Below are 20,496 nucleotides of genomic sequence, written 5' to 3'. Positions count from 1 at the left end.
CTTGCATCTGGTAGATCTGTAATGGAATCTCTGTTTATAGGTGTTACTAAAGTAATTAAAATTATTGAAACCAACGTATGTACGTACTAAAAATGTTTGTATTTGAAAGAAATATAATGGACAAAAACCCTATTTTACACAATAAAATAGACTGGACTTTTTTATTTTGTGTTAGATTCTTCAGCTGTTGGATGGATTGAGTGTACCTCATCAAGAAGCTGTACTCAACTGTTTAAAAACCAGAAAGGAGGAGCTCCAGTCAGCTTTAATTGAGAAAACAAATGCTGTATCATCTGCTTTTCTGCAGGATTTTGATTGGCAGCTGAAGGTATAGGGGTTTATGTACTGTCAACACTTTAAACCTAAGATTTCTCTACCATCAGTCACCGCAATGTGTACTTCAAATTGCATTCGTTACAGGAAATCTCAATTTCAATCAGTATTTAAATTGCATCCCTAACCAGAACTGTAAACCATATTTCCTAAGTCTGCATTATCCTTTTTTTGCATTCTAGGATCTTTAGCAGGATTAATTGTAACATCACTTGCGATGTTATTTCTCTGAAGTTAAAGATTTGGATTTATGCAACATTTTTCTGAATAACAAACCATTGCAGTGCTTTTTGGAGTGTAATCAATGTTGCAGTGTTCAAAATGCCTCAAACTGTTTCCTCAATCAAACAACAATTAAATAACCAAATAATTTGTTTTGCACATTCTTTGAGGAAGAGCATTTCGCTAGAGCACCATGCATGCCCCCTTGCTGTTCTTGGAGTAATGCTTTAGGACCTTTTACATTCAGCTGAGAGGATAATTGAGGCCTGATCTCTTCTAGGTGTCACCTCCAAAACACAGCAATCCATTATTATAGCACTGAAATGTCATCCCAGATTTTTAACAGATGTTTCTGTTCAGTGATTTGAACTTCCCACTTATTGACGTGGAGGCAAGTGTGCTGTCCTCCCCTTTTTATTGAGTCTTCATTTATTTGGTCATCAGGCAGGGTTTTGCTTCACAACTGTATTTCTAAAGTCTCTAAGAATCTAGTGTCAGTTCTGTTTTTTCCCAATTGCCTATTGTGGCATCATCCTGTTATATGGAATACTTCCAAATGTGCATTGCAAAGTGCAGTACTTGTGCAACTCCTCAAAATGTTAAATGGCAACAGAAAGTGCGAGAGAAATTCACCATATTTGCCAGCATTGATGTTGAGAGAAGGAGAGTTAAAGTTTAGAGTCCAAGATAACTGTTTAGTCTAGAGGCCCAGACTAAAGATCAGGGAACATGGGTTCAAATCCTAGCATGGCAGTTGATGAAATTTTAATCTTGATGAGTAAAATCTGGAATTGAAAGCTTGTCAGAGTAATGGTGATTTTTGAAACTACAGTCATTTGTTGTAAAAGTTCAAGTGGTTCTGATCTTCTTTTAGAGGAGGAAGTCTACTGCCCCTGCCCAGGTCTGGGCTACTTGTGACTCTTGACCCACGAACATGTGGTTGACTCTAAACTGTGATCTGAAATGGCCAAACAAGCTGTTCAGTTCAAGGGAGGTTTTTGGGATAAGCAACAAAATCTGTCCTGATCGCAATGCCCACATTCCATGAGGGAATCTTTTTCAAAATCTTAAGCAGCCTAATGGACTGTAATATGATTTTTTTTTAAAGTTAAATTCCTTTTCTAGCCAGCTTTGGGGTACTTCAATATCCGTTTAAGGCTGATTGCTTTATTACTGTAAGAAGTAAAACCGGGAGGTAATGGCCTAGTAATATTATCACTAGATGGTTAATCCAGAGACCCAGACAATGATCAGGGGACCTGGGTTCGAATCCCGCCACAGCAGATGGTGGAATTTCAATTCAATAAACCATCTGGAATTGAGAATCTAATGATAACCGTGAATCCATTGTCGCTTGTTGGAAAAACCTATCTGGTTCACGAACGTCCTTCAGGGAAAGAAACTGCCATCCTTACCTGGTCTGACCTACATGTGATTCCAGACCTACATGTGATTCCAGACCCACAGCAATGTGGTCGACCCTGAACGGCTTTCTGGGCAATTAGGGATGGGTAATAAATGCTGGCCTAGCCAGTGACGCCTACATCCCATGAACGAATAAAGAAAATAAATGCTAGACATTTCCAATTTTTACACTGGTTGCCTATATTGAGCTGGCTTATGGTTTTTGTTTAAATTTCACAAAAAATTCTGATCTTTAGACTGCTGGACCCAATTAATTATACTGAAACAGTGCAAGTTCTATGCAAATTAGATGAAATGTTTTGGATATTTGAATAGGAAGATGAATATGTGTAGTGAAAAAAGTGATCAATTTTTCTCCCCTGAGTTCAAACTGTATTTTAATACTATCTACTGAACAAAACGAAAGGCAAGATTCAAACATTAAATTTATAGGGTTCACTTGCTTTTATTATTATAGTTGCCTCTATCAAGTGATAAGATCGCCTTTCTTCAAACACCACTGCTAAATCTTGACCTTGATGTGAAAGAAAATGGAGTGCTGAAGCCAGTTTCCATTGAGATGGACAAAGAAGAATTGCAAACCCTCATTCACTCTCTGGAAGCAGCAAATAAGGTAATTTTATATTATCATATCTGTATGCCAGATTTGATATTTCAGTCAAGACAGCTCAGGAATTGCTGAAGAGGACTTCAAAGATTACACACAGTGAGGATGGATGTGGTAGAGAGACTGAAGCGGTATCTACTTTAGAAGTATTAAGCACAGATTCTGTGGAGGGGACTCTGGCAGAAATAGAAGATAGATGGATGACCGTGTACTGTTAAAACTCATCTGGCTAATTAATAGACGACAAAGTTGGAATCCGAACTCAAGTTCCAGGAAACTGAGAAAGTGGAATAGTTGGTGGCTGTGTGTTAAGGGAAACCCATGAGAGGCTAGGTAAAATCACGTGAACATTTAACTTTAGTAAATCTGAGAGTGAGAATTAAAAAGTTAAAAGCAGTTTTTGCTACGAGCAGTTGAAAAGACTTAGAATTCTGGGGCAGGGAGTTGGGGGAAAGATCCAAGAGTAGGACTGGACTTAATGAAATTAGTTATCAGTGAAGATCTGGAGTAGTCCTTGTGAATGAATATTGAGTGTAGGCCCAAGAAGGAGGAAAATCAACCAGAACAGAATCACTCCATGATGGAATGGCTGGAGAGAGTGAATTTTGAGACTTGATTGGAAAAAGTGAAGAACTTTAATCCCTTTCAAAGCATAATGAGACTTGATGAATCATAATGTCATTAAAATATGAGGGAATTTGCTAAGAAATTCCCGAGTTCTGTTTTGATTCCATTAACAATTTGTGTGGGTGAACTGTTTTGCACAAGATAGATCTTCCTACCCATGGACCTGTTCAATGTTTACAGCACTGTTTATTTTGCATTCATTGCTACAAATGGGACCGAGGTCAACTTTAGCTTCACGTTTCAATCATACTCTACTTTGGATGAGACAGGAAACTAGTCCCCCAGACAGTCTGCTAGAAAAGATCTTCTAGTACTATTCAACAATAAGTGCCATTATTCCTGGGTGATGAAGAAGATTTATTCCTCAGCCTATATAATTAAAATAGCTTAATTTTTAATTCCTCTCATGGTTGTTTGTTGAAACTTGCTATGCATAAATTAATTTGCATTTCCATACATGATGACTACACTTTAAATATTTCTTAGGCTACGAAGCACTTTACGAACATCCTGAGGTCATGCATAATGATAAATCAGTGCAAGTTCTGCAGAGTTCAATGCCAATGTATGGAAATAAGAAAACAAGGATTCATTTTGATTGTGAAGTATCCATTTTAATTGAAAAGTTTATTTCAATGACAAATTAGCAATTTTGTTTTATTATCAGGAACAAACAAGTTAAATTTGAGCATGCAAATGTTTAAGCAGCAGCCAACTAAACAAAAGAACTGTTTGGTAAATCAAATCCTTACGTAGGAAGGGGTTAATGCAGTTGCTGAAATCAATGCATTTTATATTGGGATTAAATAAAAAACATGAGAGATTTTCAATGACCCTGCTATGTGCACAAACTTCCCCAGTGGAGAGAAGAGATAGGGAAGCTTAAGTTATCTTATCTTGCAAACCTTGAAGGGCTTTTTTGGAGTTATAGCCTTTTGTTGCCCATCCTTTGAAGGTTTATCTTTGATTTCAGTTTAAGCTGATTTAATTGCAGAATTATCTAGAGCATTTTTCATACATCTATGCTGAAAATTGAATCAAATCAATATTTATAGCTTAACAAGAGCAGGCTATAAAGGTGTTTGTTTTGAATTGTTGCTAATATTCTTGGTTTTTTTGAGACTTTTTGAAAGGGATCAGATATTTAATAACCATTTAGGGATATTCAGTCCACCAGAATCAGTTCAATTGAAATTAAAATCTTTAATTTTAAAAGATATAGCAAGTAAAATGCAGGAAACTTTGATTCCATATCTATCATAAATTTTTATCAGTCCCCCACAGCCCAATTGCAATGTATTACAACCAAGTGAGAAAGGGTTAGTTGGCTGCTGTCCTCAACCTCCCTGTTTAGCTGCAGCAAAGATTTAAATTCATTTTTATCATATAGCTATACCTTTCTCCAATCAATGTGTAGCTAACTACTTTTACTGAAGAAGTAAGACAACAGAGTTTCTTTTTAAGATAATAAAATGTGAGGCTGGATGAACACAGCAGGCCAAGCAGCATCTCAGGAGCACAAAAGCTGACGTTTCGGGCCTAGACCCTTCATCAGAGAGGGGGATGGGGAGAGGGAACTGGAATAAATAGGGAGAGAGGGGGAGGCGGACCGAAAATGGAGAGTAAAGAAGATAGGTGGAGAGAGTATAGGTGGGGAGGTAGGGAGGGGATAGGTCAGTCCAGGGAAGACGGACAGGTCAAGGAGGTGGGATGAGGTTAGTAGGTAGATGGGGGTGCGGCTTGGGGTGGGAGGAAGGGTTGGGTGAGAGGAAGAACCGGTTAGGGAGGCAGAGACAGGTTGGACTGGTTTTGGGATGCAGTGGGTGGGGGGGGAGAGCTGGGCTGGTTGTGTGGTGCAGTGGGGGGAGGGGACGAACTGGGCTGGTTGAGGGATGCAGTAGGGGAAGGGGAGATTTTGAAACTGGTGAAGTCCACATTGATACCATTAGGCTGCAGGGTTCCCAGGCGGAATATGAGTTGCTGTTCCTGCAACCTTCGGGTGGCATCATTGTGGCAGTGCAGGAGGCCCATGATGGACATGTCATCGAGAGAATGGGAGGGGGAGTGGAAATGGTTTGCGACTGGGAGGTGCAGTTGTTTGTTGCGAACTGAGCGGAGGTGTTCTGCAAAGCGGTCTCCAAGCCTCCGCTTGGTTTCCCCAATGTAGAGGAAGCCGCACCGGGTACAGTGGATGCAGTATACCACATTGGCAGATGTGCAGGTGAACCTCTACTTAATGTGGAATGTCATCTTGGGGCCTGGGATAGGGGTGAGGGAGGAGGTGTGGGGGAAAGTGTAGCATCTCCTGCGGTAGCAGGGGAAGGTGCCGGGTGTGGTGGGGTTGGAGGGCAGTGTGGAGTGAACAAGGGAGTCACGGAGAGAGTGGTCTCTACGGAAAGCAGACGGGTGGGGATGGAAAAATGTCTTGGGTGATGGGGTCGGATTGTAAATGGCGAAAGTGTCGGAAGATGATGCGTTGTATCCGGAGGTTGGTGGGGTGGTGTGTGAGAACGAGGGGGATCCTCTTAGGGCGGTTGTGGCGGGGGCGGGGTGTGAGGGATGTGTTGCGGGAAATACGGGAGACGCGGTCAAGGGCGTTCTCGATCACTGGGGGAAAGTTGCACTGCCACAATGATGCCACCCGAAGGTTGCAGGAACAGCAACTCATATTCTGCCTGGGAACCCTGCAGCCTAATGGCATCAATGTGGACTTCACCAGTTTCAAAATCTCCCCTTCCCCTACTGCATCCCTCAACCAGCCCAGTTCGTCCCCTCCCCCCACTGCACCACACAACCAGCCCAGCTCTTTTCTCCCGCCCCCCCCCACCCACTGCATCCCAAAACCAGTCCAACCTGTCTCTGCCTCCCTAACCGGTTCTTCCTCTCACCCAACCCTTCCTCCCACCCCAAGCCGCACCCCCATCTACCTACTAACCTCATCCCACCTCCTTGACCTGTCCGTCTTCCCTGGACTGACCTATCCCCTCCCTACCTCCCCACCTATACTCTCTCCACCTATCTTCTTTACTCTCCATCTTCGGTCTGCCTCCCCCTCTCTCCCTATTTATTCCAGTTCCCTCTCCCCATCCCCCTCTCTGATGAAGGGTCTAGGCCCGAAACGTCAGCTTTTGTGCTCCTGAGATGCTGCTTGGCCTGCTGTGTTCATCCAGCCTCACATTTTATTATCTTGGAATTCTCCAGCATCTGCAGTTCCCATTATCTCAGAGTTTCTTTTTCTTTTTTTTTGGAATCAGAATGTAATAAAAAGACAATGTATGTGACCTCTGTAGAATCTTCAGTCCTCACCACTTGCATGTGCACACCAATGCACCCAGATACGAAATTGACCGTATATAATCCCGTACAAACCCAAGGTTAATAAAAATTCAGTTTAGAATCCTTTGAGTGTCCGTGAGGTGTCATTATTGTTTAGCCTGAAATTGTAATGGAATGTTGATTTTTGTGGACTTTCAACGATAGAGAATATTGCAGTTTTTTTTAACGTTCTTGGTTTATTGTTATTTCTCTCCAGTCCATGTGGTCACCCAGGTTTTTCTTCAGGATTGGTAGATGGTGATCCTTCTCCAGCATTTTTCTGTTCTGCAGTCAAAAATCCATCTCCAGTGCTTCTCCCAGAAACAGCTGCTTGAAATTGCAGCCTGTTTGTATACGCTGTCTGCAGTGTTCATTTTGTCTTGGTTTGATAATTGTAGGCAATGCCACATTTAAAGATTCACATGGTGCAAATCAAATAGGAGACTAAGATCTTTTTAACAGAGGAAAGGTCACTGGACTGAAAACATTAACTTTAATTTCTCTCCACAGATGCTGCTAGACTTGCTGAGCTTTCCCAACAATTTCTGTTTTCGTTTCTGATTTACAGTATCTGCAGTTCTTTCAGGTTTTTTAAATCTTTTTATACTGCCAGAGGCGGGGTTGGGTGCCTGTTAACTGGCTACATTGCTTTTGGATAAATTGTAAATTTCAGTTCATACGGTCTTTTATGTAATCCATTTTGCTTTCATCCTACCTGGCCAACCTTTGTGATTGCTGTGGCTATTTTAAAACTGTGTTTTGAGACCCATTTTTAAAACCATCTCACTTCCCCAAAGTCCCAGGTATTAAATCAGCTGATGTTCAAAGACATTTCGTCCATATTTTACATCATGACAACTGTCACCAATTAGTTTCACTAATACATTTCAGAAATCAATTCAAAGCTCACCTGCCAGTCCTTCCTGTTTATAGTAGATTTGAAGACACAATGTGACACAAAAACTCATATTTAAAATCAAAAATAGCCAGTGTGTCTGTAATCTTCTCCAAATAAATGAAAATATGAATGTTCCTGAAAGTATGTAACATGTTAGTGTATTCGAGATGAGAACTGTTTTGACACAAATTCAATTATAACTTGGCCTGAAATTTACAATTTCTGTCTTGACAGGTTGTTCTACAAATAAAATGACTGGAGATCATTGGTGCCTTCTATTTCTTTACAGTTTCCAAATGGAAACTGAGACTACTTATAACTTTTGAGTTGATACTGAAGCAGTGAGTAATTGCATCGTAAGGAGTTTGTGAATAAATAAAGTCAAGCCTGAAGCACAACAGAAACTTCAAACTCTTTTTAAAGTGTTTGATTAGCTTCTGACTCTCAACAGAGCTAAAGCTATTGGACTCTCTCAGTATTTGATTTAGTCACTAGCACCAGTATTTGAAATACACCACTGATATTTGTTTTTGTTTTGAGTGAAGACCTGCAAGTTCTTGACATATTTATTACTTAACTCAAGAGCTTTATCTGATTTTTTTTAATTTCAAAGAATATGCTCTCCCTCATTGTTCATTTAAATTTTACAGCTCCATTTTCTGGAGAGGGAGAAACAATTGCAATTACTGTTTCATCTGTAATATTTTAATGCTTTGCCTAGTAACTTAAGTTTGCATAATTCTGTCAACTATTTGTAAATTCATTATCTTTTGAGAGAAGGATAGTTATATCAACAAGAAAATCATCTCGTAGTTCTATGTACACTTTACATTTTGTAATTTTATTTTAAACCTACTTAATTTCATTTTTATATCTAATTGTTGCATTCAGATTGCCAGATGACTTGTATTCCTTCCTTTGAACATACTGTGGTAATTGTGTACTGTTGTAACTTATAGACTTCAAAGTAACACTAATTCTACAGCACAGGGTGATGCAAATCACTCCAGTCTGAAGTTGTGGCCTGTTGCTGGGCCTAGTCTATTAGCAAGGTAGTTTGAAGAAAGTGGAACTTTATGAAGTCCATGGCCAGCAAAGATATGTTTTAAAACCTGGTAATTCAAACATTTAACGTTCCTTTCGTAGTCTGAGGTACAAAATGTTAAACAATCTCATTTTTTTTTCTGCACTTTTCTGTTAACTAGCTTGCTTGAAGGATTTTATTTTGGTGATCTGGCCTGCTGCAGCATTTGCTGGTTCCCATGTTCAGGTTGCCAAAGGATTCCAAAGTTTCATCTTATTGGAATTCTTGTACCATAGTAGTTCATCGTTTATTTGTTTAGTTCTGTAAATTTTGCTGAATCCAGACTACTGAAAATATTTTCAGAAGTTACAGTTCAGTCAAGGGTGTGTGAGCAAAAAGAAAAGGGGATCATGAAGAAATGTAAACAAGGATGCTTGATAATTTAATCTTTTGGAATGAGAATATTTGGAGACTGTTGCTTCAATGTTCGCGTTGAAAGTTGTCTATAATAAAAAGAGACTTGTGAACAAAATTATAGCATTTAAATCAAAATTAGTTTTAATAACTCAATCTTTTGTCAAAAATCCCACACACTGATATCTAGTTTCAAGAACGAAATAGGAATAATAAATATTTGCAGTCAGTTATCCCCCTCTATTCCAAGCTACAGCTATGATTTTAGTTGATAACTTCCCTCCCTTCTGTGGGGGCAAAGGGAAGTTTTTACTGTCTGGTCTGTGCTCATCTGCTTTTAAGTAGCTTGCCAAGACATGCCGAAGAGGTTAGTATTTGAGATAATAGGAACTACAGATGCTGGCGAATCTGAGATAACGGTGTAGAGCTAGATGAACTCAGCAGGCCAAGTTGTGTTCATCCAGCTCTACACCTTGTTATCCAGGTCGGTATTTGTTTTTTTTTCATTTTTTCCTTATGTCCTAGCAGTCCAGCTTTCTTGGAAACTAGCTGAAGAAATGACCCACCGTTTTGTGACACCGTTTGTTTTTGAACAGTAGAGCTCCTTTTGTTTACCTGCAATTAATTCATAGAATCCCAATGGTGCAGAAAGGATGCATTTTGTCCATCCAGTCTGTCAATCCTCCAATAAGCATTTCAGGCAAACCCAGCCCACCCACCACACAACCCTATCCCCATAAGCCTGTATTTACCATGGCTAATCCACCTAACCTGCACATTCATTGACACTACAGACAATTTATCATGGCCAATCTCCCTAACTCGTACGTCTTTGGAAAATGGGAGGAAACTGGAGCACCTGGTGAAAACACGTGCAGTTACAGGGAAAATATATCCTTTTGACCGGACAAACAACACAAATAAAGCTCTAGTTCTGACAACCAATTAGAATCTAGACCCCCCCCCCCCCCCCCAAAAAACATCTGTAAAGTCTACTAAAATCAAAACTGAACTTTATAATAAAAGTATTTTCAGTGCTTTATTTTTCTGGAACTCTATAGATCCCTGTAATGTGCAGAGAAACTAAAAATGAATGTTATCAACTCTGCATGAACTAATAATTCATTCTCTTAAATAGAGGCATCAAGTACATGACAGGCTGTCTTTTCCCTTGATCCCCTGTAGTAGCATTTGCAAATTCCAAGCATACCTCAAATTTTTCTTTGAGAACTTGTTTGAAAGTTACTGATATTCTTTTAAAGGATGTCCGTGTTCAATGTACCTGAAGCTAATCTCCGTTGTGTTACAAGGACAATTTTATGTGAGCTCTTGTGGAATGGGGAGAATATCCATCTGAAAAAGAGAGACTACTTAGAGCCTGCTGATTTATTTTTGAAGTATAAGTGGTTGAGCTATGCTCGGCATAACAAAGCAAGTTCTCGTCAATATTTATCATCCTATTGAATAAATATGAATTCAGTTTGAATTTGACATCGCAAGATGTTATGATTTTTTTTTAGCAGGAGCACTATAAAGATTCAGAAATGTTTTTGATTAACAACCTGTGATTCTGGTTTAACACGGCCAGTCATATTCTATCAACATTATTCATTTGTGATGAGTCACTTTCCTTTCCCTTATCTATTACTAAAAACCAGCAGAGGGTAACTTTTTTAAAAAAAGCAATAAGGGTCAAGAAGTCGAAATATAAGGATAAGCTAGCTCGTAATAGAGAAGAATAAAGCAAAAGTTTTAGATATATTAAAAAGTAAGAAAGAGTTGTGTGGACATTGGACCACTGGAAAAGTAGTAATGGGGAACAAAGAAACGATGGAGGACCTGAATAGGTAATTTGAAACAGCCTTTGTGGTGGAAGACACCAGTGAGTCAAGGAGCAGAGGTGAGTTTAACGGCCATCATTATGGAGAAATGCTGGAGATTGAGAAATCTGAAAATAGATAAATCATCCAGACCAGAAGGACTACACCCAGAGTTCTAAAGGAGATTGTGGAGGCATTGTTTGTGATCTACAGCAATTTTTGGGTCGTGGAAGTTCAAAGGGGACTGGAAGGTGGTTAATATAACACCACTGTTTAAGCAGAGACTTGGGTAGAAGACAGCAAATCATTGGCTGATTAGCTTGACCTCAGCTGTTCGTAATATTAAGGGTGAGATAGCAGAGGTCTTGAAGTGCATGGTAACATTAGGGCTGAGTCAGCACAGCTCTCAAGAAGAGGTCATGCCTAACCAATCTGTTTAAATTCTTTGAGAAGGTAATGAGCAAGTTAGACAAAGGAAAACCAATGGAAGTGATCTATGAATTTCCAGAAGACCTTTGATAAGGTGCTGCACAAGAGGCTACTATATATGAGCCTATGGTGTTAGGGGGAAGGTACTGGCTTGGATAGAGGATTGGCTGACTGGCAGAGAGTGTGGATAAAGGGGTCTTTATCAGGATGGCAGCTGGTGACTAGTGGAGTTCCACAGGGGTCAATGTTGGGATCACAACTATTCACTTTATATGTTAATATCTTGATGAAGGAACTGAGAACATTGTTGCTAAGTTTGCAGATGACACAAAGGTGGAGGGGCAGGTAGTGTTGAGAAAGCGAGCAGGCTGCAGAAGGATTTGGACAGGCTAGGAGACTGGGCATAGAAGTGGCAGATAGAATACAATGTGGGAAAGTGTGAGGTTATGCACTTTGTCTACGCTTGTATTCTCCATCAATCTTCCAAATGGGGAAAGATTTCAGAATCAGAAATCTGAAGCACCAAGGGATTTAGGAGTCTCGGTTCAGGATATTCTTCAAGTTAACATATTAGGTTCACGTGACAGTTAGGAAGGCAAAAGCAATGTTAGCATTTATTTCAAGAGGACTAGAATACAAGAGCAAGGACGTACTGCTGAGGCTGTACAAGTCTCTGATCCTACCGTATGTAGAATTTTGAGGGCTGTTTTGAGCCTAGTATCACAGGAATGATGTTCTAACATTGGAGGGAGACCAGAGAAGGTTCATAAGAATTGATCATGGGGATGAAGGGCTTGTAATGTGAGGAGCAGTTGAAGATGCTGAGTCTGTACTCATTTAGACTTTAAAATGATTGGGCAGGGGATCTGAATGAAACTTAGAATGCTGAGATGCCTGGAGGGAGTGTTTCCACTTGTCGTAGAGACTAGGACCCGAATGCACTGCCTCAGTGAAGGGATCATCCTTTTAAACTGATATGTGGAGGAATTCCTTCAGCCAGAGAGTGGTGAATCTGGAATTCAGTGCCACAGTGGGCTATGGAGGCCATGTTGTTGAGTGTATTTAAGACAGCGACAGATAAGTTCTTGATTCATAGGAGAATCAAGGTTTATGGGGAGAAGTCAAGGGAATGGGATTGAGAAACGTATAAGTCATGATCGAATATTAGAGCAGACTCAGTAGTCCAAATGGTCTAATTCTGTTCCTGTGTTTTATAGTCTTGTGGAAGCAGTAAGTTTCTTTATTTGCTTTGCTTAGGTGGTCCCTTACTTTGATAAGGATAACTATCCTCACAAGTCGGAATTGGCAACAAAGAAATGAATATGTAAAATGATAGATATTTGTGAATTCAGTTAGAACCATTAGGAATAGGAGCAGTATTAAGTCATAAAACCTTTCACACCTCCTCAACTGTTCAATTGGTTTTTGGTCAATCTACATGAAACCCACTTCTCCACTTTTTATCTCCATATCTGCTTATGGTGGTTGCTTTAGTGTCTAAAACTCTTTAACCTACAATCTGTATGCACTCAATGACAAAAAGCACACAGCTGTTTGAAATGCAATGTTTGTAAGACTCATACCCCTCTGAATGATGTCATTTCTCTGTTATAATCCTAAATGGCCAACCTCATGAGATTGCGGGCTGAATGTTATAGCGTGAGTTGAGTCCCCAATGTTGGGATAGAAAAACTGGATCCTGAGTCTGTACTTGTCGGTAGTGGGACGAGATTGGCGAGTTTGAATGAGCGGATTGCTTCTGAGGAAAGACATAACAGGCCAGGCCCAAATCCTCTGAAGTTTACAAGAGTCACAGGTGATGTGGGTGAAATGCATAAGATCTTGACTGGGCTTGACTGTATGGATGGCAATAATATTGTTCCTCTTCTAAGAGAGTCACTGCTGATTTGATGGGCAAAAGCACAGGCTGCACTTCCGGGTGGGAGGACATTGAGGGTCAAAGGCATTAATTATATGTTTGTGACATGCAGCTACACTTCATTTACAATCTATCATTGACTATGTGAAATGCATGTAGACAGAAAGTGGATTTTAAATGATGGCCATAGGCAATGTCCCTTATATCTTGGCTATTGCAAATTGCAGATTGAGATCTCAATTAAACAGATATTTTTGCCAACAATTTAAAAGAGGACATAGCCAACACAGAACTCTAGAGACATTCAAGAGAAGTGTGGGGCACTGAACTGAGCCCCTCTACACCTGCGCTCTGAGAGTATAATGAAAGAAGTCACTGCATGCAATGGCAGCTTCCATTGTTGATGAGGGAATGGGATCAGATTGGTTCCGAGTTTATGGAACAAACCTAAGAGACTGTTCTGTGTTTTTCACTCAGCTGGGGCAGCACCATGACCAGACCTCAAAGAACCCCAAGAAGCTGATACATAGCCCTCCTTGTTGGGGTGCTGCATGCTCCTGCAGGAGCCATGGATGCAACCATGGGTCAGATGTTGCTTACAGTGACTCCCTTGCCAAAAAAAGGTGAAGGCTGATGGAGACCAGCAGGAGTGACACAATTCCACTGCCCCCACACGTAAGCAGCAGTAGCTGATAAAATCCCTACAGTGTGGAAGCAGGTCATTCAGCCCATCAAGTCCACACTGACCCTCCAAAGAGCATCTCACCCAGACCCTAACCCTATCCTGGTAACCCTATTTTTCCCATGGCTTATCCACTCAGCATTTGCCTCCCTGGACACTATGGGCGATTTAGCACAAGCACTCTGACTAATCTGCACATTCTTGGACTGTGGGAGGAAACTGGCACACCCAGATGAAACCCATGCAGACATGGGGAGAATGTGCAAACTCCATACAGTCACTCCAAGGGTGAATTTGAACCTGGGTTTGTAGTGCTGTGAGGCAGCAGTGATAACAACTGGACTACAAAAGAATTCCCATAATAAGGCGAGGAAGAGGTCGCGGCTGGAAGACACATCAGGTTGTGTGGGAGCCACAGTAGGGTAGAGTCCTTCACTCTTGAATCCATGTCCATGAGATGAACCAGGCACAGTGTCAATGAAGACTTTGTATGTCCCAAAACTCTGTAACGGAATGGTGCAAACTGTTGGATTGGTACCTGAGACCCACAGGTGAATTAGGAGGATTTGGGTGTATTCTATCCAGTGGTTGTGAAGACGGCATGGACTAAAGATTAACTAACTGACAGGAAACAGAACTTGGCTTAAATGGGTTATTATCTGGTTGGCATGTAATGAATGGTGTGCCACAGTGGTCAGGGCTTTGACTTTTAACAATGTATAATAGTGGCTTGGATAAAGCGGCCAAAGGGGTGTTTGCTAAATTTGCTGATGATGCATAAATAAGTTGGAAACTTGTAACGGAGACCTGAAAATGTATAAGTGATTGGCCAAAGATTTAGTAAATGTGCAAAAATGTGATATTGCACATTTTAGCTGTAAGAATGAAAAGGAAGCAATAAACGATGACATTAGAGAGATCTAGGATGCAGGAAGGTTTTTTTGTGATCTTGTGCACGAATCTCAAAAGATTATTATGTAGGTACAGGAAGTAATCAGGAAAGCTAATACAATTTTGTAATTTATTCCAAAGGATTTAGATATAAAAGTAGGGAGGTTATGTGTCAATTATAAAGAGCATTGGTGAGTCTACGGCATACAGCATGCTTTCCTTCATCAGACAGGGTATTGAGCACAAGAGTTGGCAGGTCATGTTACAGTTGTATAAGACTTTGGTTCGGCCACATTTAGAGTACTGCGTACAGTTCTGGTTGCCACATTACCAAAAGGATGTGGATGCTTTGGAGAGGGTGCAGAGGAAGTTCACCAGGATGTTGCCTGGTATGGAGGGCGCTAGCTATGAAGAAAGGTTGAATAGATTAGGATTATTTTCATTAGAAAGACGGAGATTGAGGGGGGACCTGATTGAGGTCTACAAAATCATGAGGGGTATAGACAGGGTGGATAGCAAAAAGCTTTTTCCCCAGAGTGGGGGAGTCAATTACTAGGGGTCACGTCTTCAAAGTGAGAGGAGGAAAGTATATGGGAAATATGCGTGGAATGTTCCTTACGCAGAGGGTGGTGGCTGCCTGGAACGCATTGCCAGCGGAGGTGGTAGACGCAGACACGATAGTGTCCTTTAAGATGTATCTGGACAGGTACGTGGATGGGCAGGGAGCAAAGGGATACAGACCCTTAGAAAATAGATGACAGGTTTAGACAGAGGATCTCGATTGGCGCAGACTTGGAGGGCCGAGGGGCTTGTTCCTGTGCTGTAATTTTCTTTATTCTTTGTTCTTTGACTATATCTGGAGTACTGTGCACAACATTTAAGGAAAGATGTAAATGCATTGGCAGCAGTAAGAGCTTTGCCAGACTGGGGGTCATTTAGCCGCATTGATTGGGTGGCCAATTTGTAATTCAAAGTGGTACAGATAGTGTGGGTTCCACTCCCATTTTGGCTCAAGTCACCTTGAAAGGCCCACCTTACCTAAGGCAAAATAGTTGAGTAGAGTACTTGTGGATTGGAAGGCAGGATGTTAGAATTTGTTTGGGGGGCGGGTGGTGGGAAGAGTGCCTCACTCCTTTAAAAGATGATGTGCTTTTTCTCAGCTGAGAAAAAATGTCTGCAGGTACACAGAAAGTTCTTAAAAATTGAAACATTTGTATCAAAAGGCTATATGGTTAGCAACCCGGGCAATAGTTTGGTTTTGTTATTAAGGTGACCAGTTTGAATCAGGTCATTAATTTAAACCTGGCGCTTAGAGACTAAAAATCAATTGAATTTAATTCTGATGGTTTTGACAATCTGGAACAAATCCTATTTTAAGACATTAGTAAGTCATCAAAGGGATAAAAGAAGAAGGTATTTGAACGTTGGCGTGAGTGCAACTGTCATCTGTTAGAGATAACAACCAGTAGCCCTAAAGAGAAAAATTACTGGCCCTAAGTTCTCAGAAAACCATCAGCTGACTAAAAGCATAGGAGCACTCTTCACTAATATTTCTGACTAAAACATTTGACAGAGAAAGTCATTCCTGACTGAAGAACAGCAGAGAAGGCACAGAACATTCTGGAAGACGTATCATGGATGTAATTTTGAGAGACTAAGTTTTAAGTTTTTTTTATTAATTTGGTTTATGTAAGTGGGACTAGTGTTTATCTAACCAGCATACCATTAGAATGTTGTTTTATTTGGGAATACTTAGTAGTTAAGTGGGGGGGGCGATTGTTCAGTTTGTTAATTTGTTCACTGTTAAAGTTAGATAAATAAATTGTTACTTGTTGATTATAGCGTGAGTGGAAGGAGTTCATTTCATTTAACCACTCCCCTATAACAGCTTTGGGGTGAGCAGTAGGTTATATCACTTTTCACACTTCTTTTAACAGATTACAGGGCAAGGCAAGGCTCTCTGGGTGTTTCAGTTTTAGTTATCAGAGCAGCGTTAAACTCTGCTTTATAAGATATGCTGACCTTCAGATTAAATTCACCACCAGCTGCATGTATTTCACTAATGGGAGCATAGTCCTTCAAGGCTGCAATTATAGAACATAGAACATTACAGCACAGTACAGGCCCTTCGGCCCTTGATGTTGTGCCGACCTGTCATACCGATCTCAAGCCCGTCTAACTGACACTATTCCATGTACGTCCATATGCTTGTCCAATGACGACTTAAATGTACTTAAAGTTGGCGAAACTACTACTGTTGCAGGCAAAGCGTTCCAATCCCTTACTACTCTCTGAGTAAAGAAACTACCTCTGACATCAGTCCTATATCTTTCACCCCTCAATTTAAAGCTATGCCCCCTCGTGCTCGCCGTCACCATCCCAGGAAAAAGGCTCTCCCTATCCACCCTATCTAACCCTCTGATTATCTTATATGTCTCAATTAACTCACCTCTCAACCTTCTTCTCTCTAACGAAAACAGCCTCAAGTCCCTCAGCCTTTCCTCGTAAGACCTTCCCTCCATACTAGGCAACATCCTGGTAAATCTCCTCTGCACCCTTTCCAAAGCTTCCACATCCTTCTTATAATGCAGTGACCAGAACTGTACGCAATACTTCAAGTGCAGCCGCACCAGAGTTTTGTATAGCGGCAGCATAACTTCTTGGTTCCAGAACTCGATCCCTCTATTAATAAAAGCTAAAAGCTTTATCCCTCTATTAATAAAAGCACTGTATGCCTTCTTAACAGCCCTGTCAACCTGGGTGGCAACTTTCAAGGACCTGTGTACATGGACACCGAGATCTCTCTGCTCATCTACACTACCAAGAATCTTTCCATTCGCCCAGTACTTTGCATTCCGGTTACTCCTACCAAAGTGCATCACCTCACACTTGTCTGCATTAAACTCCATTTGCCACCTCTCAGCCCAGCTCTGCAGCTTATCTATGTCTCTCTGTAACCTACAACATCCTTCGTCACTATCCACAACTCCACCAACCTTAGTGTCGTCTGCCAATTTACTAACCCATCCTTCTATGCCCTCATCCAGGTCATTTATAAAAATGACAAACAGCAGTGGACCCAACACCGACCCTTGCGGTACACCACTAGTAATTGGTCTCCAGGATGAACATTTCCCATCAACCACCACCCTCTGTCTTCTTTCAGCAAGCCAATTTCTGATCCAAACTGCTATATTTCCCACAATCCCATTCCTCCGCATTTTGTACAATAGCCAACTGTGGGGAACCTTATTGAAAGCCTTGCTGAAATCCATATACACCACATCAACCGGTTTACTCTCATCTACCTGTTTGGTCACCTTTTCAAAGAACTCAACAAGGTTTGTGAGGCACGACCTACCCTTCACAAAACAGTGCTGACTATCCCTAATCAAATTATTCTTTTCGAGATGATTATAAATCCTATCTCTTATAACCTTTTCCAACACTTTACCAACAACTGAGGTAAGGCTCACTGGTCTATAATTACCAGGGTTGTGTCTACTCCCCTTCTTGAACAGGGGAACCGCATTTGCTATCCTCCAGTCGTCAGGCACTATTCCTGTAGACAATGACGAGTTAAAGATCAATGCCAAAGGCTCGGCAATCTCGTCCCTGGCTTCCCAGAGGATCCTAGGATAAATCTCATCCAGCCCAGGGGACTTATCTGTTTTCACACTGTAGGATTTCTAATATCCTTGTGAACCTCAATCCCACCTAGTCTAGTAGCCTGTATCTCAGTATTCTCCTTGACAGCATTGTCATTTTCTAGAGTGAATACTGTTGAAAAATATTCATTTAGTGCTTCCCCTATCTCCTCTGACTCCACACACAACTTCCCACTACAATCCTTGATTGGCCCTAATCTTACTCTCATCATTCTTTTATTCCTTAAATACCTATAGAAAGCCTTCGGGTTTACCCTGATCCTATCCGCCAACAAATTCTCATGTCTCCTCCTGGCTCTTCTGAGCTCTCTCTTTAGGTCTTTCCTGGCGACCTTGTAACCCTCAAGCGCCCTAACTGAGCCTTCACATCTCATCCTAACATAAGCCTACTTCTCCCTCTTGACCAGAGACCCCACTTCCTTCGTAAACCACGGCTCCCGCTCTCTACAGCTTCCTCCCTGCCTGACAGGTACATACTTATCTAGGACACACAGGAGCTTTTCCTTGAATAACCTCCACATTTCTAATGTGCCCATCCCCTGCAGTTTCCTTCCCCATCCTATGCTCCCTAATCTCATCATAATTGCCTTTCCCCCAGCTATAGCTCTTGCCCAGTGGAATACACCTATCCCTTGCCATCACTAAAGTAAACATAACAGAATTGTGATCGCTATCACCAAAGTGCTCACCTACTTCCAAATCTAACACCTGGCCAGGCTCATTACCCAGTACCAAATCTAATGTGGCTTCGCCCCTTGTTGGCCTGTCTACATACTGTGTCAGGAAGGCCTCCTGCACATACTGGACAAAAACTGACCCATCTATAGTACTCGAACTATAGTGTTCCCAGTCAATATTTGGAAAGTTGAAGTCCCCCATGACAACTACCCTGTCTCTCTCACTCCTATCGAGAATCATCTTTGCTATCCTTTCCTCCACATCTCTGGAACTATTCGGAGGCCTATAGAAACTTCCCAACAGGGTGACCTCTCCTTTCCTGTTTCTCAGCCCATACTACCTCAGTTGACGAGTCCCCAAACATCCTTTCTGCAACTGTAATACTGTCCTTGACCAACAATGCCACACCTCCCCCTCTTTTACCATCTCCTCTGTTCTTACTGAAACATCTAAATCCCAGAACCTGCAACAACCATTCCAGTCCCTGCTCTATCCATGTCTCCGAAATGGCCACAACATCGTAGTCCCAGGTACCAACCCATAGTTCACCCACCTTATTGCGGATGCTCCTGGTGTTGAAGTAGGCACACTTCAAACCAACTTCTTGCTTGCCGGTGCCACCTTGCATCCCTGAAACTTTATTTCAGACCTCCCTACTCTCAACCTTTTCTATACACGAACTACAGTTTTGGTTCCCATCCCCCTGCTGAATTAGTTTAAACCCACCCGAATAGCCTTAGCGAGTTCTGCCCCCCCAGGATATTGGTACCCCTCTGGTTCAGCTGAAGACCATCGTCCCACCTACTCCAGAAAGAGTCCCAATTATCCAAGAATCCAAAACCCTCCCTCCTGCACCATCCCTGTAGCCACGTGTTCAACTCCTCTCTCTCCCTATTCCTCGCCTCACTAGCACGTGGCACAGGCAACAAACTAGAGACAACTAGAGACCCTCTCTGATGAAGGGTCTAGGCCTGAAACGTCAGCTTTTGTGCTCCTGAGATGCTGCTTGGCCTGCTGTTTTCATCCGGCCTCACATTTTATTATCTTAGGACAAACAGAGTTGTTGTCTCTAGCTCTAAGTTTCCATCCTAGCTCCCTGAATTTCTGCCTTAAATCCCCATCTCTCTTCCTACCTATGTTGTTGGTGCCTATGTGGACCATGACTTGGGGCTGCTCCCCCTACCCCTTAAGGATCCCAAAAACACGATCAGAGACATCACGAACCCTGGCACCTGGGAGGCAACACACCGACCATGAGTCTTTCTCATCCCCACAGAACCTCCTATCTGTCCCCCTAACTATGGAGTCCCCCATGACTACTGCTCTGCTCCTCTTCCCCCTTCCCTTCTGCGCAGCAGGGACAGACTCTGTGCCAGAGACCTGTGCCCCACTGCTTTCCCCTGGTAAGTCATCCCCCCCACAACAGTATCCAAAACGATATACCTATTGTTGAGGGGAATGACCACAGGGGATCCCTGCACTGCCTGCCGGTTTCCTTTCCGTCCCCTGACTGTAACCCATCTGCCTTTTTCTTGTACTTGAGGAGTGACTACCTCCCTGTAACTCCTCTCAATAACCCCCTCT

General features: G+C 41.8%; 1 protein-coding gene across 5 annotated transcripts in view; it reads left to right on the top strand.

Annotated features, from left to right (window-relative positions):
- The window catches only part of commd8 (COMM domain containing 8), a 40,741-nt gene that overhangs the window by 6,545 nt on the left and 13,700 nt on the right, over positions 1 to 20,496 (top strand). For 3 of the 5 annotated variants that reach the window (XM_048544402.2, XM_048544422.2, XM_048544412.2), the window contains exons 3-4: positions 176 to 328; positions 2,438 to 2,593. In XM_048544402.2, the coding sequence (XP_048400359.1) occupies positions 176 to 328; positions 2,438 to 2,593 (309 nt within the window). Of the gene's footprint in view, positions 1 to 175; positions 329 to 2,437; positions 2,594 to 3,700; positions 4,690 to 7,661; positions 9,834 to 20,496 lie in introns of those variants that run through there. The other 2 variants (XM_048544430.2, XM_048544383.2) reach the window with 2 other exon arrangements.

Source organism: Stegostoma tigrinum, chromosome 1, assembly GCF_030684315.1.
Source record: "Stegostoma tigrinum isolate sSteTig4 chromosome 1, sSteTig4.hap1, whole genome shotgun sequence".
Lineage (NCBI taxonomy): Eukaryota > Metazoa > Chordata > Chondrichthyes > Orectolobiformes > Stegostomatidae > Stegostoma > Stegostoma tigrinum.
Note: the sequence above shows the minus strand (reverse complement) of the source record. Positions and strands in the feature narration are given on the sequence as shown.